Genomic DNA, 23,083 nt, shown 5'->3' with positions numbered 1-23,083 from the left:
AATAGAGTAGGTAATGAAGAAATAAAACTCTTTGCAGATGATATAATGATATACTCAGAGAATCCTAGAAAATCATCCAAAAACCTACTGGAAACATTTCACAGCTTTAGCAAAGTTGCAAGATATAAAATAGACCCACACAAATCTTCAGCTTTCTATATATTACTGACAAAGCCCATCAGCAAGAGCAAGAAAAAAGAAATTCCATTTAAAATTACTATAGACAAAATAAAATATGTGGGGGTCTACCTGCCAAGACAAACCAAAGAACTATATGAACACAATTACAAAAGACTTCTTTTACAAATAAAGTGGGATCTAAACAATTGGAATAATATCAATTGTTCATGGCTAAGCCTAGCTAACATAATAAAAATGACAAACTGCCTGCACATTGATCTACTTGTTCAGTGCCATATCAATCAAACTGCCGAAATATTATTTTAAAGAACTAGAAAAAATAATAACAAAATTCATCTGGAAGAATAAAAGGTCAAGAACATCAAGGGAATTAATAAAAAAAAAAATAGAGAGGATGGTGCCTTAGCAGTACCAAACTTAAAACTATCTTATAAAGCAGCAGTCAATAAAAACCATTTGGCACTGGCTAAGAAATAAGAGTGATGGATCAATGGAATAGATTAGATACACATGACACAATAATCAAGACCTATAGCAATATAGTATTTGATAAAGACCTAAACTCCAGCTTCTGGAATAAGAACTCATTATCCGACAGAAATTTCTGGGAAAACTGGAAAATGTCAGAAACTTGGCATGAACCTACATCTCACACCCCATACCAAAATAAGGTCAAAATGGATACATGATTTGGGCATAAAGGATGATAGCATAAACAAACCAGGAGAGTAATAGATAATTCACCTATCAGATCTTTGGAGAAGGGAGGAATTTATGACCAAAGAACTAGAAAATATTATGAAGGGCAAAAAGAACTTTGATTACATTAAATTAAAAAGGGTTTGCACAAACAAAACCAACAGAAACAAGATTTAAAGGGAAGTACAAAGCTGGAGGGAAAATCTTAACAGCCAGTAGTTCTAATAAAGGTTTCATTTCTAAAATATATATATATATAATATACATAAAATATGTCAAACTTATAAGAATATAAATCATTCCCTAATTGATAAACGGTCAAAGGCTATGAATAGACAATTTTCAGATGATAAAACTAAGTTATAGGAAACTATAGTTATATGAAGAAATGCTCTGGGTCACCTCTCCTCACCTCATTTCACACCTCTCAGATTGGCTAAAAGACAGGAAAAGATAATAAGGAAATGCTAAGTGTTAGAGGGGATGTGGGAAAACTGGGACATTGATGCATTGTTGGTAGAGTTGTGAAATGATCCAACCATTCCAGAGAGCAATCTGGAACTATGCTCAAAAGGCTAAAAAAACTATGCATGCCCTTTGATTCAGCAGTGCCATTATTGGGTTTATATCCCCAGGAAATCATAAAGGAGAGAAAAGGACCCACATGTGCAAAAATATTTGGTGCAGCTCTTTCTGTGGTACCAATGAATTGGAAAATAACTAGATGTCCATCAATTGGGGAATGATTGAACAAGTTGTATATATGAAGACAATGGATATTATTGTTCTATTAAAAATGATGAACAAGCTGATTTTAGAAAGGCCTGGAAAGGTTGATATGAATTGATGCTGAGTGAAACAAGAACCAGGAATACATTGTACACAACAACAGCAAGAAAGGGCAATGATCTATTATGAAAGATTTGATTCTTCCCAGTGGTTCAAAGCAATCCTAATAGACTTTGGACAGAAAATCTCATCTGCATCCAGAAAAAAGAACAAAGGGTATTGTATATAATCGACACATGCTATGTTCACTTCTTTTTTGTTTTGTTTTTTTCTCTCTCCCATAGTTTTTCCCTTTTGCTCTGATTTTTCTCTCCCAACATGATTCACAAAGCAAGGTGTGTGAAAAAATAAATTAAAAAAAGGGAAAAAAATAAATAAATGGTAGATTTCCCCTGTATGGCATGTGCTCAAGTCCCTAAACTGATCACATTCTTCTAAAATGTGCTCCAACTTTTCCAAAGTCTAATTTAAAATGGAATTCCCAGTAATGAACATAATATTCTATCTGCGATCTAAGACAAGTTCTATATTTTATTATAATTGCTCTTTCTAATTGTTTTGTTTAACATGTCTATAACCTCATCTAACCTATACATTGGCTTAGATCTCACTGGCTTTTCAGTACATAACAATTATAGTATCATATACTGAAGAGTACTACAAATGTCGGAAATCCTATGTGTCAGGAAATGGTAAGATATTATTACTATTATTAATTATGAGAGACGACATGCCTAATAGTCATATTAGAATAGCCTTGAAGCCAAGAAGGTCTAGGGCCAAGTCCTGCTTCTGAGACAAAAAAGCTCTATGACAAGTAATTTCACCTCTCAGTGACCCCAGGCAACTCCCTAAACCTATTAACTCACAGACAAGTTGCCAGTCTGCACTGTGGAAGAGAGTATCCACACCAAAAGTGTAAGAAATAGATATTCTAGTTTCCTGCTCATCATTATAATATTTCACATCTTAGAGATTTTGAATGTAAAGTACTTTATAGACAATATTATCCTACTCATTTAATAGATAAGGAAAAAGAAGGGTCCATTCTGTGCCTACAAGAGGTCATAAATGCTTATTAAATTGGAAATAAAAAATAAAGCTTTTTTTCTTTTTCACTAACTGCTCAAATCAACAGGGTTTCCTCTTTCACCTTTCCCTTTATTTTAGGCCAGACCACTGTTACTTAATAGGTATTAGGCATTCTTGGTGTAAAAATCCCTTCTATCACTGCAGATCAGCAATCCATAACATTAAAGAGCTGTCTAGGCACTGAGAAGTTAAATAGCTCACCTACCTAGGGGTAGATGGTTTTCATCATCACAAGACTATCGGAACTGGCTTCAATCATCTCATTGTTGGAGACAGCCAAGTCCATCAGAATTGATTATCCTATAATCTTGCTATTGCCGTGTACAATGGTCTCCTGGTTCTGCTTACTTAGCATCAGTTCATGTAAATCTCTCCAGGCCTCTCTGTATTCATCCTGCTGGTCATTGCTTAAGAACAATAATATTCCATAATATTACCACAATTTATTCAGCCATTCTCCAACTGATGAGCATCCACTCAGTTTCCAGTTACTAGCCACTACAAAAAGAGCTGCTACAAACATTCTTGCACATTTTTCACACCTTTAAGATCTTTTTGGGATATAAGCTCAGTAGAAACACTGCTAGATCAAAGGATATGAACAGTTTGATAATTTTTTGAGTATAGTTCCAAATTGCTCTCCAGAATGGTTGGATCCATTCACAATTCTACCAACAATGTATCAGTATCCAGTTTTCCTACATCTTCTCCAACATTCGTCATTATCTTTCCCTGTCATTCTAGCCAATCTGACAGGTGTGTAGTGGTATCGCAAGTTGTTTTAATTTGCATTTCTCTGATCAATAGTTATTTAGAGCACTTTTTTATATGACTAGAAATAGTTTCAACTTTTTCATCTGAAAATTGTCTTTTCATATCCTTTGACCATTTATCAGTTAGAGAATGGCTTGAATTCTTATATTGAGTCAATTCTCTCTATATTTTGGAAATGAGGCCTTTATCAGGACCTTTGAATGTAAAAAATGTTTTCCCAATTTATTGCTTCCCTTCTAATCTTGTCTGCAATTAGTTTTGCTTGTACAAAAACTTTTTAACTTAATATAATCAAAATTATCTATTTTGTGTTCAATAATGAGCTCCAGTTCTTCTTTGGGCACAAATTCCTTCCTTCTCCACAGATCTGAGAGGTAAACTATCCAATGTTCTTCTAATTTGCTTATAATATCACTCCTTACATCTAGATCATGAACCCATTTCAACCTTATCTTGGTATACAGTGTTAGGTGTGGGTCAATGCCTAATTTCTTCCATACCAGTTTCCAATTTTCCCAACAGTTTTTGGTCAATAGTGAGTTCTTATCCCAAAAACTGGAGTCTTTGGGTTTGTCAAACACTAGATTGCTATAGTTATTGACTATTTGTCCTGTACCTATTCCACTGATAGACTAGCTTGTACCAAATGGTTTTGATGACTGCTGCTTTAAAATATAATTTTAGGTCTGGTGCAGCTAGGCCACCTTCATTGGCATTCTTTTTCATTAATTCTCTGGTTAAATATTTCAAGGAGGGAAAAGAAAGAATTTAGGGTCCATGATATATCAAAGCATAGATCATAGCAGTCCTTTCATGATAGCAAAGCATTCCCATGTTTTTAGGAATGTCTAAATAAATCATAGTACATGAATATATTTAGAATATTTTCCTATTCTAATGATAACAATGAAGAAATAAAGACATTGGAAAAACAGAAGGACAGAGGCAAAGTAAAGCAAGCAAAACTAGACAAACAATGTATAGGATGATGATATGGAATATGATTGGAATAATGAATGGATAATATGATGATAATGGAAGTAGAAAGTAGAAAGGGAGAGGACAATTCCAACGACAAAACTGAACACTGAACCAAGTTCAGGCCCCAAAATAAGATATGAGAAAATGTACTTTTCCTCCTTCCTGTTCAACTCAGCTGATGTGTTAGTTAGTTTGGCTAAAATACTTTTTATTTTCTTTCTTTTTATGCTTTATTATAAGGCTGGCCCTTTCAGTAAGAAAGGGGGATGATGTACTTGGAAAAGAAATTGATAAGAAAAAAAAATTTTTTTAATTGTTTAAAAGTAAATAGATCAAGTGAAGAACAAAGAACCAATGGAGGTGGGTGGTGTAGCAATTATAATTGCTATTCTGAGGTTATGTCATCATTAGGTGAGTAGAAGTGTTTATAGTGGTCTCTGATGGTCCAGTATTATGGCTCATGCTGACTCAGAGCCCAAAAAGAGTGTAATATCAAAGATGAAAGCCATGGTCAGATCCAACCTTTCTATCACAATCAAATCAATTGAATTTGTTTCATGGAAACAATATCCAGGGAAATATATCAAACTAACACTCTTTTGGTGTGTTAATTGGACCAAATTTTCTGAAAAGAATAATTTGAAATTCTGCCAAATAAGTCACTGAACTGTTCGTATCCTTTAACCCACTGAACTCACTACTGGGAATGACAAAAACAAAATGGATAACTACCAATTGAGGAATGACTAAACAAATTGTGATGTGAATGGAACAGAATATTATTATACCCCAAGAAATAGCAGATATGAGGAATTCCAAGAAATATGGAATAAATTATATGAACTGATTCAAAATGAATAAGGCAAGATCAAAATAACAACACAATAACAAAAGAACATGAATTAAAATAACTCCAAAAGATATCAGAATTCAGATTAAATGCAATGGGGAGGTAAAGAGAAAAAAAAGCCCCAAGTATTGATTAAATGCCTACTGTATGCCAGATATTGTGTTAAGCATTTTACAAATATTATCTTATGTGATATTCTCAACAAATCATTTTAGTTCCAGAAGACAGATAGTAGAACTTGATAGGAAAGGAGTGAATTAAAAGCATAGAATATTGCATACATTATCAGATTAAATGATTCCTTTTGTTTAGCTATGTTTTGCTGTTAAAAGGAAGAAGAATTCTAGCAGAGGTTTACTGGTATATGATAGTGACAATGAAATTTTAAAAAGGTAGCAATAAAAGTTCAAAAAAAATTAAGTGGTACACATTCAATAATGAGCCATAAGGAGTTTTTAAATGGGGGCAGGAGGGGGGAAGGAGAACTGTCTTAAAAGATAGAGATATTCATCTGCCTAAAAACATGAATTTTGTCCCATACATTGCCAATCTCACCTTAGACACATAATAACTGTGTAACTCTGGGAAATTCTCTACGTATTCTATCTGATATAAAATAGTAGGAAGATGGGGAGTTCTGAGATCACTTCCAGCTCTAAAACTACAACTGAACCTAAAAAGTCATCTAATCCAAATTTTTCACTTTATAGTTGAGAAAACTGAGTCCTTTATGAATTGATTTTATCTGTAGTTACACAGGCCTCAAGTGGTTGATCCAGGGTTTCAATTCAGGGCCTCTGAGCAAAGCCAGAGCTTCTTCTTCTGTGCCATCCAATAATAGCTGGCACTCATATTCTATGTAAAGTTCTTTCTACCTATCACCTTGAATCTTACCACAATCATGTGGGATATGCACTACAGATATTACTATCCCCATTTTACAAATTCTCTGATTCAAGAGATTTCTCATCAAAGAACTAACAAGTGTCTAGCAGTAAGATCAACATCCAGGTCCTTCTCATTCTAGATCTCTAAATCTCTTTATTCCCTAACTTCATAAACAATAACTCTTACACTGAATGAATCAACAAGGATATTAGTCAACAAGGACACATAGGTCAATCAGTAAACATGTGAGTAAAATGTTTATAGTCCAGGAAAGCGTATTTGTCTTTTTCCAGTCATAACACTCAAGAGTTTTCTGTTATATAAAAGACCTCCAATAAATATGACCCATAAAGATGAATGGTAATGAGTTAGCCCAAAGAATGGGCTTATACTCCATTAGATTGTAAGGTTCTTGAGAGCAGGGTTTATTTTTTGGCCTTTCTTTATATCCTCGGTGCTTATTAGTACCTGGCACATAGTAGGTTCCTTACTCAATGCTTATTGACTTGACTAAGTCCAAGATAAATATTTCCTTGTATTCAGCAATCATTTTGATATCCACAACAACATATCTGCATTGGTACATTTGATATTTTGCATCTCCTACCTTTAATTTCTCCAAGAAGCTCACTGGCATTTAATCTTTCCATTTTCTCCTTCCAGTCTTTTGAAAGTAGTTTTTCCATGCAGGATGAGTCTGCCACAAAGAAAAAAGAAATACAAATTTAATGAGTGTCTTTGAAACTCATAAATTCAGAAGCCTGGCTCACAGAGTCACTCTCCTATTTTAAAATTTGCACAGCTACAACAGCTACTCCAAAAAGGCTTCAGGGAAATTCAGCAGCCTCCCTGGAGGTATGCTGCACCACTAGAGTTTTAATAGCAAGGTTTCAGAAATTTGTCTGATGCATGAATAACAGAATGATTGATTCTGCTGCTCTGTAATGGAGTAAAAAGAATGGTCAGTGCCATCAGCATTCCCACCCCCACCGAAAGTTTAGTTTCCAACAGCCAAACATTGGGTGAGCATACTATTTATGCAATAAGAGTGTAGCATTGTAAACAAAATTGTAAAGGAGTTGAGGGGTCATTTTACAAATAAGGAAATTAAGTCCTAGAGAAGTTAAGAGATTTGACTATCAACTATTGATAAGAATTTTTTAATCTCTGAAAATACCAAAAAATTTGATCTTGACTGCTTCTTTTTTTATATTTCAAATGTAGTTTCTGCAAAAACAGGTACCTGTCATTTGGCATTTTTATCATCCTTTTGTTAATATCCAATGAATATTTATACTTATATTTTTGAAAAGGGAAGCAGACATCTCAATGCTTTCTTTCAATGAGTTTCCATGTCATATGTTAACTGCTTCAATTCTCTTAATAAAGCTTAAGAGAAATAATGGCAGGACTTTACAGAAGACAATCAATCTCAAAACATTTAGTCCTTCGGGGCAGCTAGGTGACGCAGTGGATATTCAGGAGCCTTGAATTCAGGAGGACCAGAGTTCAAATCTGGTCTCAGACACTTAATACTTCCTGGCTGTGTGACCCTGGGCAAGTCACTTAACCCCAACCTCAGGGGGGGGGAACATTTAGTCCTTCAAAAAAAAAGGGGGGGGGAAGGAAAATATTGATTAAAAAAAAAGTTTCCACTTAGAGAAGCTAAGAGAAATGAAAGTCAAGTTGAATAAGCTCACCATTAAGAGAAAAGGACTGTGACTCTTTTTATGTAAATGGCCCAACAGATCTGTTCTTATAAGAACAGGTTCTTCATCTTCCATTGAGAAATATAAAGCTATGATAAAGAAAGGACACTAAATCAAGAAAAGCTTTCTTTAGAACCAGGGTTCTTGACTTTAAATCCACATAGTCTCAGTAGGTATGTCCAAGGACAGATTTCAAAGTGTCCATGTACAAAAATGGTGAGAAAAATGACATATTTATTTTCACTAGTCACTTACAAATAATATATTTCCCTCCGTTATGACTATGGCAAGAAACTAATATTCTGAGGAGTTGAAAAACAATCCTGGATTGTGGAAGGGGCTTATAACCCCAAAGAGGTAAAGAGCTCCTTTAGGAATAGGTAGTATTTAAGTTGGTTCTACCAGTGAGGGACACACCAATTCCTCTAACCTTTAGAACTTTCTCCCAGTTATGACTTTATTTTCTCAATCTTAATCTGAAAATTCATCCATTTAACACACTACCCTCTATTCTCAGAACTCTTGGCCCCTTGTCATATCACTATTGACCCTTCCCTAAAGTCCAAACTTGGCTAATTCCCACCACATGCTATTGCTGGAAGGAGCTGAGCACCTTGGCTCTGCATTCCAGGATCCATTCTTTATCCCATCCACTGGCTGTCCTACCTGGGTGATTGTACTTCAACTCTCCTCACCCCTTCCTTGTCTTTCTCTATGAGGACTGTAATGTTCTCTTTTGGGTTTTCTTGGGATCTCAGGGAGCAGCCTTCATTTCACTTCAGGAATCACCACAAGTGTAGCCAGGGATTAAAGTCCAAATCCTTTATTATCTCTTTCAAAGTCTTGCCTCCTTTCCTGGGGCCCAGTTAGCTTTCTTAGAGGCCTATCTCTCTCCTTGGTTCTGAGAGCTTGAGCTCCTGCCTCCTTCTCTGCCCTCTGAATCTCCCCAACTCCAAAGGTTTGTGCTTCAGCCTGCAGCCACCACAATGGTGGACGATGGAATGAATCTGTCTCAGGCTCCTGGTGCACTTGTCTCTTTTGGCCCTGAAAGCTTCTAGCTTATATGCCCCACACTGAGTACACACCAACCATTATATCACTAAGAAACCATTATTTGTTGTGGGATTAAATCAATGCTAAATTAGATTTATCTATTGTCTCCTCAATTCCACTCTCTACCTTGTTTCAAGTTCTGGCCTATAACATCTCCTTGTAGGATCAGATCAATCATACCGAGCCATGCTAAATTAGATGTCTCTATCAATTCCACTGACTTAGTATCTTATAAGAATTCTTTGTTTCGAGTTCCGAGTTCTGGCCCATAACAGAGGACCATTGAAATCACTGCTACCTTTGCTTTTGTGATGGTTATTCCATTCCATGTCTTACCTTCCGTTAACCCCACATCTAGATGTGTCCTCTCCCCCAGCTATTGACTAAGTTGAATTTGTCTTAATACTGTGTCTGACCCATAGTAAACATTCTTTCATTCACACCAATCATTCCTTCCCCTCCCATCCTTTCTTATTCACATGCTGTAAGAACTCACACAACCTTACTCACTGGGCACACTACAAATTATGTTATTTAACCTCAGTTGGACCCCATAGCAACCAGGCAATCCTTTATTCCTCCCTAATTGATTTTCTATCTCACTAAGACTTTCTCTCTTCTCCTTACTATTTCCCCTTCTAGGATCACTTAACCGCCTTATCTAATAGACTTTCTTTCTAGCTCTCATCTTTCTTGACCTTCTTCTGCATTTTACACTACCAATCACCCTCTCCTAACATCTTCTGCTCTCTATATTTCTTTAATGCTATCTCCTGGTTTTCCTTCTACCTATAAGACCACATTTAACTTTTTCCCCTGATTCTTCTTTTATACCATGCCTTCTAATTAGGTGTTCTCCAAGATTCCCTCCTTCAGCTGCTTCTCTTTATAAACTCTCAGTTAAGTCACCTCATTAATTGTTATTATTAAATTATCATGTCTATGCAAATGACCTGTGGTTGGTTCTAACCCTTTGTGATGCCATGTGGGGTTTTTTTGGCAAAGATACTGGAGTGGTTTGCTATTTCTTTCCCTAGCTCATTTTACAGATGAAGAAACTGAAGCAAACAGGGTTAAGTGACTTGTCAGGGTCACACAGCTAGAACATGTCTGAAGCCAGATTTGATCCCTCCTGAGGTCAAATGACCTACAGATCTATATATGTAACTCTAGTTTCTTTCTTAAGCTTCAGTTTCATATATCCATCACCAACCACTGGACATTTTAAAATGATTTCATGTCCCAGAGACATCAAGAAGTCAACACGTTTAAGATAACCTGTTATATCTATCCCCAAAACAGTCTTAGCACATTTCCCTATTTTTGTCCAAGAGTATTACCATTATTCAGTTTTCATAGATTCATAAACTCAGCATGATCCTCAATTCCTCATTCTTCTTCACCTCACATATCCAATCCATTGCCAAGTTTTACTATTTATACCTTCACATCTCTTATATCAGACCTCTTTTCTCCACTCACAAAAATACCATATCACCTACATTCAGGTCCTCAACATCTCTTCCTTAGACTTTGGATTAATCCAATCAGTAAATGCTTCAAGTCTCTCTACTAACTCAACTTTAACAAAGCTGTCAAAGTGATTTTCCTTAGGCACAGGATCTGACAGTGTTCCTATCTTAAATTCAATGGCTTTCTATAACAGTGGTTTGCCTCTAGGATATATTAATAATATTAATAATTATGGCAATAATAATGATAACTGACATTTATATAGTACTAAATGGTTTATACATTAGTCCTTTAAATATATTGCCTCATGTAATTCTAAAATATAAGCAAATTACAAACTTCTATGTTTGTCTTTTAAAGACCTTCCTAATTTGGTCCCAATTTTTACCTCCTGCCCAATTATATAATAATATCCTCCTTAATATCCTCCTTACAGTCTATAGTCTAGCTAAACTGACCTCTCTTCCTCACAGAGAACACCAACTTTGTGTCTTGGCATTGCTCAATCCCTATTCTTGACTGGGACATGGTTCATATAGTTGATTATAATGCATAGTATTAACATGATAAATGCATCCAAAGATTGTAAAATAATATACTATGTGATATGTAAAAGGAAGGTGGTTGTCAGCTGGGAGGAAGTCAGAGGTTTCATAAAAGAGCTAGCATTCCAACGGGACTATAGTTTCAGTATAACAAACAATACAAGCAAAGACACGGAAGCTAAAGTGGGTAAAGACATAGAGGCTAAAGTGGGTAAGGAATGGCTAGATACACAGAGTAATCCAGGTTACCTGGAAGTCTGTCAGTGAGTTAAGCCTTGAAAGAGACGTTAGTACTAAATCACAGAAGGTCTTAAATGATGAACAAGGACAACAGAGATGCTAAAAATGTTTCATAGAACAGAACATGATCTATAAAGTGAAGGGGTTGAAGTGAGATGACTCTAATATCCCTCTTGGCTCTAAAGTCCATGTGTCCATGATCAGACATATACATAAGAAAGGTCATTGTCCTGTCAAAGAAGAGTAGATTGTCACTGGATGGATGGAAGAAGAGAATGGAGGTGAAGAAATTTGTTAAGGCAGCAATACTGCTGGTAATAAAAATATATGTATATTGTTGTTGTTGTTCACTCATTCAGTTGTACATGACTCTTCATGACCCTATAGACCATACTATCGTTGGGATTTTCTTGACAAGAATACTGGAGTGCTTTGTCATTTCCTTCTCCAATAGAGTAAGGCAAACTTAAGTGACTTGCTCAACATTTTATATATATACACACACACACATATACATATATATGTAATCTAGTCTTCATATATATACATATGCATATATTTGTTACCAAGGTCTTAAATATGTATTATGTATGTGTATATATATATATATGCATATATATATACATGCATACATGCTGATAATGGAAATAGAAAAGAAATAATTAACATCAAATGTTATGAAGGCAGAATTAACAAGATCTGGAAATGAAGAGTTATAGAGTAAGGGAAAAAGGAAGAATTAGATTTAAATTGCAAACATAGGCTAAAGATTAATAAAATTGAACTCAAGAGGAGTGAGTTTTCAGGACAAACAATAAGCTTTTTCTTAGCTATGTCAACTTTGAGATCTCTTTAGAACATCCTGGAAAAGATAGTTTATAAGAGGTTGAAAAGGTAGGTATGGAGCTTACAAGGGAGTTTAGAGATATTGATTTGGGAGTCAGTAATCAAGCACTTATTAAGCATCTAATATAGTGCTATGCCAGGCACTAAGAATATAGAAACAGAATGAAACAAGTACTAAAAAGTGTGAGGATGTCTTTCCTACCTCCACCCAAATTATGATAATCACAGACAGCTTAAACAGCTGGACTGAATGAATCAATCTATTACTCGATCAAATATGTGAAATGGTCCTTAATCATTTTGAGAGGAGTGAAATTCTTTGATCATGGAGTAAAAAAACAGATGATCCCACATTAAAAATACCTTGAAATTGGCTGAAAGAATCAAAAATACTTCTGAATATATATGTATAAAGGTAAAAGTTGAGAACATGGAGATAAAATCATTCACAGAAAAAAGGTATTTCTTTTCAAGAACAATCATAATATTTTACAATCCAAAGCAATGATATTTTGGTAGCTTTCTTTTAAAAAATAAGATTTCAGGTGATCACACACACACATAAAACCCTCAACCTCTTCCCCTTTCTAGTTATCCCACCCCCACTAGTGAATATCACTTTAACTTATTTCTTGAGTTTGTCAGGGTGACAGCATGATCAAGGTGGCCTCTAAAAGACTGTTGGAAGATAAATAAGTCACTGAAAGAGAAGGTGAGCTCTAGGTAAGAGATGAAAAAATACTCATGATTGGAAAGCGTTGATGAAAACAATTAACATTTGTCCATGGCATGATCAATCAGCCAAAGAATGGATGGAATCCAGCTAAGTGTCATGAGGTGGGTGATGGAGAAAAATCCTGCTAGCTGTCTCTCACGGATGAGACCCAAAATCCTTTCCAAATGGAAGTCACCTTGATTCTATCAAAAGCAGGTTTTCTCTCCCTTCCCTTCTTGATTTTTTTTCTATTTTTCCCTTTTTCTTCTTAACTTTCTCCATTTATTTTTCTTCCTTTGTTTTCCTTCCTTTCCTCTCTCTTCCCTACCCCCCTTTTCCCTCCCTCCCTCCCTCTTCTCTTTCTTTTCCCTATCTCTCTTTTCCCCCTCTCTTTCCCCCTTCCTCTCTTTCTCTCTCTCCAACCCCTCTCTCTCCCGTCTTTTCTTCCTTTCCCTTAAAAATCCACATTACTTTCAACAAGTGATCTACTCCAGAAATCAGGAGCTGGACTCTGAGTGACCTTCCAACAAAAGCAGGAAGGCATAGTTTCCAATTGTCTTTAATTTACCCAAAGGACTCTCACTGCATTCTTTGAAATTCAGAAACGGGGTGGGCATTTTGCACTCTGTACAGGTTTGGTTTTTATGTTGGAGTCACACATTAAAAAAAAAAAAAATCCCAAGTTTGAGAGTGCAGCAGCGAATCTTCAAAGCCAAGACTGTCAGAGATTATTATTTCAAATTGGGTCTGACTTTTTGAGACATACTAAAATGTTACAGCACAGAGTGGTATATTTATAACACTCCTATCAGTAATAAATATGATCAACTGAGCTGTCTTCATCTTGATATATTCCACAGCCTTGTTATTTTTATAAAGCTACTCTCCAAACATGTTGTAACAATATACTAAGCTGATAATTATTACTGATACAAATGCTAAAACAGTTCCTTTGCATACAATCCAAATTGGATACATCTACCCAATGACAGAAGACAAAAGCATGGGATTTATTAATAATGATAGCAAATTTCACTGAAAATTCATAAACTAGGCAGACATGTAAAACAGTCTATGATATGTCTCTCATTTCTATAAATATGCCTGAAATCTTCAGGAGCCCCAGGGAATATGTGTTGAGACATCATGGGAGAAAAACAAAACTATGCGGCCATCAAGAACAAATATTTCAAGTGTCACACAACTCACAATAAATTCCCATTCTTCCCTTTTCCGCTATGTTAAAGAAAACATATACAAGAAATAATGTTTGACAACTACCAAGTGTTTTATATTAATAATAGAAAATTAAGCTTCAGCACATCTCTCAGTTAGTCTATTTTTCCCTGCCTCCATTTTAGAGAGGAGGAGGCTCGAGCTGAAGAGAAACTAGGCAACTTTCTATAAAGGGGTATGAAAATTCTTAGTATCATTCACTGATGGTCTCCACTGCTAGACCGACAACATAATAATAGCCCCATAATAGTTGATATTTATATAGCATTTTAAGATTTGTAAAGTCTTTTAATTAATCAATTAATCAGCAGCTTTTTTTCCTTGGGAGCATATACTATGTCCCAGGCACTGTACTACATGCTAGGGTTACAGCAACAAAAATGAAATAGGCCCTCACTTCAAAAAGCTTTTATTATTATCAGGGAGCCAATATGTATAACATGCATATATAAATTCATACAAGATAGATATGAGATAATAGGGTGGTGAGGAAGCACAAGCTGCTGAGAATGATCTCTTGTAGAAAGAAATATGTGACTTGAGCTTTGAAAATTATTTGGACTTCTAAGAAAAAGAGGTTGAAATGAGGTGATTCAGGCCAATTCCAACAGACTTGTGATAGAGAGAGTCATCTGAATCCAGAGAGAAGACTTTAGGGACTGAATGTGGATCAAAGCCTAGTCTTTTACCTTTACTTGATGTTGTTGTTTACCCTTGTTTTTTCTTTCTCATTTTTTTTTCTTTTTGATCAGATTTTTCTTGTGCAGCATGATAAATGTGGAAATACGTTTAGAAGAATTGCACATGTTTAACCTATATTGGATTACTTGCTTGTCTAGGAGAGGGGAGAGGGAGGGAGAAAAATTTGGAACACAAGGTTTTTCAAGGGTGAATGCTGAGAACTATCTTTGCATGTATTTTGAACAATAAAAAAGCTATTATAAAAAAAAGAAAAGAAAGAAAAGAAAGAAGTTGAGAGTGGAGTGTATTCCAGTATGTCCATGAGGGACAACTTGTGCAACAGATCAGAGGTGAGAAGTCTGGGGAACAGTGAAGTCCTTTTGAATAGACCAAAGAGTATAATAACTACTATGTAATTAGACTGGTAAGTTAGGCTGAAGCTGGCGTTTCTAACTGCCAGAACAATAGTTCTAGAGTTGACAGGGAGCCATTGAAGTTGTAGAGGAGAGGGGTGACAAAGTTGGCCTATTATTTAGGAATATTGCTATGGAATGCTTAGAGAGGAGAGAGATGTGAGGAAGCAAAATCAATTAGGAGGCTAAATTGGGGGGAGCGAAAAGGGAACAGATGCAAGAGCTTTTGCAAAGATGGGGTTGACAAGACTTGGAAACTAATCAGATATGGTGGGAAGAGAGTGAGAATGAGTTGAGTTAATACAAAGTTGTGCATCTGAGTAACTAGAGGGGTGGTGGTATCCTTGATGGAAATAAGGAAGTGTAGAAGAGAGATGCATTTTGGGGAAAGATGAGTTCTTCTTTTGGACACGTTCAGTGAGAACTAGTTATGGAACATCCCATTTGAAATGCCCATAAGGTAGTTGTTGATTCAGGAATGGAGCTCCTGAGAGACTAGGGCTGGCTATGTAGAACTAGGAGCTATCTGAATAGAGCTGCTGATTGAACCACTAGGAGCTGATAAATTCACCCGGAGAGAATATTGAAAGAGAAGAAAAGAGGTGTCAGGACAGAATCTTTATATACGTTATCTCATTTGACATCCACAATAATCCTATATGGTAGATGTTATTGTTATATCTATTTTGTAAATGAGAAAACTGAGCTTCAGACAGCTTAACTGATTCAACCAGGGTCCAGTCATCTAGCAAATGTCAAAGGTGGGATTTGAATTGGGATCAATATGTGCAATCTTGACTAATTCACAAATGAGATTCACAAATGAGCAGAACAAAGCAGCTGCCTATTGCTTGGGAAACAGCTGAACAGACCATGTTGTGTTAATGTAATAGAATATTATTGTACCATAAGAAATTACAAATATGAGGACTGAGACAAATTTGGGAAAACCTGCACGAACTAATCCAAAAACTAAGAAAGCAAAGTCAAATAGGTACTGACTAAAATAATATAAACATGAACAACACTAAAGAGTAACCAATGACCAATCCAGCCTCCAGAGAACATGTAATCAATTACTGATCCTTCCTCTTAGTAGAGAAGTGGGAGACTGCAGGTATAGAATTTTGCTTACATTGTTAGTCATAGTTGCCTTGTCTAGCTAGTTTTGTTTAATCCGTTCCTTTGTTAAAAATTAAGGGTATATGCAAAATGAGTATAGTGTTAAAAACAAGAGGTATCAGTAAAAAAAAAAAAAAAAAAAAAGAAAGACAGAAAGAAAGCTTATTTATGCCATTTTATCTATCTTTAAACTCTTAGTTCAAATCATGGAATTTAAAATAAGAATAAACTTTAGAGATTGGTTAATCCAACATTCTGATTTGACAGAAGATGAAATTGAAGTCATAAAAGGTAAAGTGGACTGCACCACATCACAGTACTAAGAGGCAGAGCCCAGAAACATGGAGCCCTACAGCGAGGGAACCTCCAGAGGTCATCCAGTCCATGTTGTAAAGTGAAGGAGGATAGGAAATAGAACTCACAGGATTATAGATTTAATTTGAGAAGGACACTGGAGATCATTGAAGCCAACCTCCTTAACTTACAGATTCGGACACTGAGACCCAGAGAAAGAAAGTGATGTCACTAAAGTCGCACAGGTCTTAAGAGACAAAGTTAACATTTGAACTCACGTCATCTCTTTTCATTGCATCAGGAGAGCAGGAAAAGGAGTGTATTTAAATTAAAGAAGAGTCCTATGTTCCCTTTGCTGCTATTGATCATACTTCTGTATCTTGGGATGAATTAATGAACAGTCGAGACACAATTATATATAAAATGAATAGAATTAAATCTCATTCAAAACAAAAGCAAGGTGTGGACACTAATCATAGATAAGGATCCCTTGTGATATATCCTTCCATTTCATTAACAGGGCGCCAACTTCCCCAAGCAACTTCTGAGGCTTTATCATGTTCTGATCATGCATAGAAGGCAGCAAAACTAAAAAGCTAAAGACAGTAAAAAGAACAAAGTTTGCACAGCATTCACACCAAGGAGTAGGACAGCACAGACTGAATTTAACTCAGAAGCCACATGGGCTCCTTAATGAAAAGCGTTAAGTAACCAAAAATTCTCTTGGAAGTATTCTGCAGAGATCTCTATGTTCCATGCAGCTGACTTTAAAGCAACTAATAATACATAGCAATGTGGGTAACATTCATAAAATGGGATGGCAGTCTGGTCCAACTTTTTATCTGGGGCACTGCCATCTTACTTTGAAGCTTTAGATATGTCACTCCTTATTCCCCCAAGGCCTCAGTTTCCTCATCTGTCAAATGGAGGGGTTGGTACTCATGACCCTTACGCATTCCTTCAAGTTTCTAAATTCCATGAGTATATATAAGGCAAGTCATGGAGACCCTGACTGATGGAGCTCTTTTCAGCTAAAAAATAGCAGTGAGATTGCAAGCCTTTGTGGAAATATCTGCCCTCCAGATTTCCTTGAGATAAAGAACTACTTTGCACAGCTCTATATCATTTAAAAAAAAAATGTCATGGCCTTCAGTCCCCATAATGTATCTGTCCAAATTAAACCATAATTTATCTCAGGGGCAAAAGGAAAAGTAGCAAACTTATTTTGAAATAATGAGCTTGGATGTCAACAATTTATACCTTTATGATTTGGTAGATTTGAAAAAACTAAAAAAGAGGTCATCAAAATTCAAATGTTTGGACCACAATGCCTGTTGCCTTTTATTTCAAAGACAGAAAACTGGCCAAAAGTCTTGAGAGTATATTGTGGGTCACCATGGCTCTCTTTATTCTGCTTTCACACACTAATTATATATTTCTTACTTTTTCAATAAACTTTGGTTGCAATAATAGAGGTGGGTATAATTCAGAACTAATCAAAAACCAGCCCGAAGGCAGAATATTGGGTTGCGGAGAAATGTTTACTCTGTGTGAGTACCTGGGTTTCAATCTCCCCACTTAGACTAGGTCCAGGAAGCCTCATCATTGCCTGGTGAATTTCCATGCTTTCATCTGCTAATAATTAATGCTTATAGCATAAGAGAAAATTGGAAGTGAAGGCATTTGAGAGACTGCCTTCCCAGACTCAACAGTGATTTGAAGGGAACCTTTCACAATTGCTCTCAGTTAACAAGGCTGTTTACCATATATGAGGATGGGGTGTTTAAACTGGAATAAAAAAAAAATAGAAGCAAGACAGAGTCAGACAGATTACTGTTAAAATGCAAAGGGAGTGGGGGGAGGAGTAGGGGAGAAATGGTAACCATCTTAGTTGAACTTTCAAATCCTTTACTCGTGAGCACACACACCATTATTCTTTTGCCTCAAAGAGACACTTAAAATTAGGAATGCTAACTCATTAGAAAAATGACATGGTGAATCTCTTTCAAATGTTTCCGAGTGAAAAGCAACAGTTTCTATCCTTTTGTGTGCTTCGCCTTCTGCCTCCTAAATCCCCTAATAAATCACTAGCTGCCTCCTTTCCTGTTTTATTCAGGAATCCCAACTCTCTAGCATGAACAAGCCTGAGTGTCTCCAAGCTCAATGATGACCTGTCCAAAAGTCCTTGCGTCTTCTTTTCAGCAGGACACACAAAGACTGCAAGACTCGGCGTGAGCCTTACTGTACATTTTTTTTTTTTTTTTTTTGGTGACAAGTGGGCCACAATACAGTATGAGAAAATTGGAGCTTGGAGAGCTTAGAGGGCTCTCTTAAATTTTAATTAAAACTCTCCAAGCTCACTAAAAATAATTAGACACTAAAAATGTGCCAGTTTCATTTTGAACTCACAATAACATACCCAGTGGTTCCCTGACGTCCGCCTCCATCTCCACCCCTTTCCAATGAAGCAAAGGAATTTCCATAGGAGAGCTTTACAAAGGTGTAGAGGGTGGCCCCTTCCAGACCAGCCTTCTGTGCTATGAGAAAGCTTGATGGGAAAGCCACCCTAAAGAGTAGGTTTGGCAGGTCGAACCAAATGGACCTAAAACAGCTTGTCTGAGCAGAGTTGAATGGGTTGCAAACTCAAGAAAAAAAAAAAAATCCAGTCTGAAAAAGCAGGAGAAGCTATACCACTGACCTTTTTCAATCAAGAAGGCAAACCTTTAACCCCCTAAATGTTTTTGTTATCCGAAAATAACTCATACAATGCTATATTCCACGCTATTTTTAGCCAAGCAATGAGAGAAAGCATGCTTTTCCCATACAGTGGGGCGCTGATATCAACATCAACACAGATGCTGAGCCAGGGAGAGCTGGACTTCTCTAGCACTGGATCATTAAGGAATGCACCAACTGTTGGAGTTCACCCCGTGCCAGCTCCAATTCTGCTCCCCACGCCCCTTGGGGAGGGGCCAGTCCCATCCTGCTCCTCATTTTTCATTTTGCTCCATGGCAATTTTTTTTTCCAGAAATGTGGGTGGGGGGAAATGCATTGTACGCCAAGCAATGCAAGAGGAGGCTTACTTCCCCAAACAGAGCAAAACTTTCAAACAATTAACCCTCCCCTCTGCTTTCAGATAAATTACTAAGTATAAAATGCAATCTGTTTCCTTTGTTTACTCAATATGAACAATTTGTAAATGACTCAAGGATAAAATTCAGAAAATGTTGTGCTAAATTAGAACTATTATAAACATGCTAATGACTCAGTACTCAAGTAAAACAGGCAGGATCGGTGTGAAGAGATAGATTTGGTTCCTGTAAAATTCACTTCTGCTGGCTGCCTTAAAACTATTTGGTCATTAAGGCAGATCTGGTTCTTCCAGGAAAATGTTAACTTCACAAGCATTTTGCTAAATGACACATTGTGTGTGTGTGTGTGTGTGTGTGTGTGTGTGTGTGTGTGTGTGTGTGTGTCCATACACCCATGCCTATGTGCAAACACATGAACCACAACTAAGGTGGGGAGATCAGAGCTCTGCCTTAGGGTGCCACATCTGGAGAGCACTCAGCCCTCAGAGTCCTTCAGCAGCCTAGAACAACACTTCCCACTGAGTTAGTAAGAATGATTCATGAAAATAGGAAGTTATCAGATGCAAGCCTGGGATGAGCTCCTCTCTTGCCCTTGCCAGTCATGGCTATTTCCATTAAACAGTAATTTCAAAACATCTTTTTGGGGGTCTTATTCTCCCCATCATAGGGTGGTCCCTACCTTCACCATCCTCCAATGAAGGTGCTTTTCATTCTGCTTTCACTAGATTTTTATACTTCCTGACTATAGATAGAAAAATCCCTAGGTATCACTGTGTGAAATATAATAATAATATATGAAATAATTCTCTAAGATGTAAATGGGGTATTCCGATGCCAGGCTTCTACGCAATCAAAAGAAAAATAACGTATTCCTGAATAACATTACACCTAATGTCAATTTCGACATTCTTAACATTATATTCTGGATGCTCCTCCTGCTTTGCTTTTTGTTTTTGTTCTTAATCTATCAAATTCTTTGATGCCTTTTAAAAGAATTCCTTACATGCCTGTTGTACATGAATATTCGCTTTTATAGGCCTGGAGTCTCTTCTCTGCTTTCCACAAGTTACATAGTACCTGGATCTCCAAGTAGAGTCCATCCAAAACTAACTCCTTCCTGCTTCCAGAAAAGGAGAATGGGAGAAAGGTGAGGATGTGTCAATTAGAAGGGCCTGGACATGTACCTTCACTAAGGGCCTTTGGCATGCAACAAGAACACACACAGATTTATCTTATAGTAAAGATGTGTTATTATTTACAAATAAATCTGGTGAGAGAAAAGCACGGAGGAGATATGGCTCCTGTGAGAAAATGGAAGAAGGAACACTCACTTTCTCAAGAGATATCATCAAAATGAGAATGCCTGAGCTGGGACTCAGAGGAAGGGAAGGATTTCATCTGATGCAGATGAGGAAGGAGGAATCCTTTTTAGGCATAAAGGATGGTGTGGATATCCAAGGAGGAAAAAATGGACAGTACAATAGCTTGGTTGGGGCTAGTCCAGACATAGAGGAGGAGGATGGGATAAAAATTAATATGAGATAAGACTGGAAAAAAATAGATTAGAGGCAGAGTATAAAGGCCCTCAAGGATCAGAATCGGACACTTTGAATTTATTCAGTAGAAAACTTTCCAAGGCCTTTTAGGAAGATGCCACAGGCAGCAGGGCAAAGGAAGAGAAGAAGAATAAACTAAAAGGAGAAAGACAAGCTAGTAACCTATTATAGTAATTTATGTAAGAATACAAACAATACCTCACACTTCTAGGGCACTGGGGTTTTCTAAGCCTCGAATTCAGGGCACATAAACAAGGTTAGTTGCAGTCAGACCAGGAAGGCAGGAAGTGGGATTGTTGAGAGAGACCGTGGGAAGGGAGATGCCATAGGAGTCAGCAATTAGTGATGTGAGATGAGGACGAAAGGAGTCAAACATATCTCCAAGTTTATGAGTCTGGATGACTGGAATGATGATAATTGCTAAAAACAGAAATTGAGAAGTTATAGAATGGGGTGGGCTGTGGGGCAAATTGTGTTTAATTTTCATCATGTTGAATTTGAAATGGCAATCAGAACCAGTTAGAAAGACGGAACTGAAGCTCTTGGTAGAAGCTGGGGTAAAAATAAAGATTTGGAAATCAATTGTATTAGGGATGATAATTAAACTCATGGAAATGGATAAGATCCTCAAGGAAGAGAGAAGAGAGTGAAGGATAAAACCTTAATGATTTTTTGTCCCATTTCCCCCCTCAACATCCTCATTTGGTGGATTTTGTTGTATAGGAGACAAAATTATTTAGCCAAAGTCATGCACATTTAAGTGGTGGCAGAGCCCAGTCACTGGCTTCCAAGCCAGTGCTCTTTCTACTGAAAAAGTTGTTTAAATAAAAAATTAAACACGATTATAATTTTAATACAATTGTATACTTTCCAAGCTCAATGCAAAGAGGTTCTTGCCCATCAGATAAACACAGTAATATTTGTTCTGCCTTACCTAAGAAGTGGAATGAATAATAGAGACTGTGCTCTTGGGAAATGTTCTCTATGTTATCATCATAGAAGATGTCCCATTAGAAACCCCTAACAGATGGATATTCCAAAGAAAGATATCACTTTCTTTACATCAGTGTCCTACCCAAAAACCACCGTTGTCTTCCTACGGCCAACAGAATAAAGTCTACTCGTAATCCTGGCACTCAACATTCTCACCATACATTCCCAACCCCATCTCCTTAATGCTTCCCCACACAAATCTCTGCTCTGATCAGACTAATCTCCCTACTTGGATGGGCTCCCTTTTCTTTTCCAACTTGTCAAATTATCTCCATCTGATGAAACAACTAGGCGACACAGTGAGCAAGAGCTGAGTTCTAATATTGCCTCCCACAATGACTAGCTGCTTAATCTTGGGCAATGTCACTCAGCAGCCTCAGTGTCTTCATCTGTAAAATTGGGGAAATAATATTTGTAGGCCTAACATCACAGAGATATTGAATAAATCAAGTAAATTAATATATGCAAAGAGCTTTTAAAATTATAGAGTGCTTTATAAATATCAGTTATTGTTATTATAGACATATCATAGACATTCATTTTAAGTGTAAATAGTTGTAAATGTATGTTTAGTCAGCTTCTTTAAAATTCACTGTATAATAAATTATTCGTTGTAATCTACTGCTATCTTAAGGCAATTCCCCATCTAGAACTGCTCTCTACATATTCCACCCATTTACCAGTCCTCTTGAAAACAGAAAAAAATGTAAGAGCTGTTTCAATGGACACAGCAAGGCTGGGAGACAAGCCCTGTGACTGAGATTTTCCACTTAAAATTTGGCAAATGGGTGGCGCTAATGCTAGGGATGTCACAACAACAATTTCAAATGACTGTAAGATTTGGCATTGCCAAAGACATCACATAAGGTGTTTCAGCTTCTGACCCTTTACCCTAAGTCC

The 23,083-nt window shown here is 36.7% G+C and overlaps 1 protein-coding gene across 41 annotated transcripts in view; it reads right to left on the bottom strand.

Moving 5' to 3' along the window:
* SOX6 (SRY-box transcription factor 6) overlaps positions 1 to 23,083 on the bottom strand; it is a 701,644-nt gene that overhangs the window by 252,285 nt on the left and 426,276 nt on the right. For all 41 annotated transcript variants that reach the window (XM_074275215.1, XM_074275217.1, XM_074275188.1 and 38 more), the window contains one exon: positions 6,822 to 6,911. In XM_074275215.1, the coding sequence (XP_074131316.1) occupies positions 6,822 to 6,911 (90 nt within the window). The remainder of the gene's footprint in view (positions 1 to 6,821; positions 6,912 to 23,083) is intronic.

The sequence above is a fragment of the Sminthopsis crassicaudata genome, chromosome 6 (assembly GCF_048593235.1).
Source record: "Sminthopsis crassicaudata isolate SCR6 chromosome 6, ASM4859323v1, whole genome shotgun sequence".
Classification (NCBI taxonomy): domain Eukaryota; kingdom Metazoa; phylum Chordata; class Mammalia; order Dasyuromorphia; family Dasyuridae; genus Sminthopsis; species Sminthopsis crassicaudata.
The sequence above is the reverse complement of the archived record's forward strand: the minus strand, read 5'-3'. Positions and strand labels throughout refer to the sequence as shown.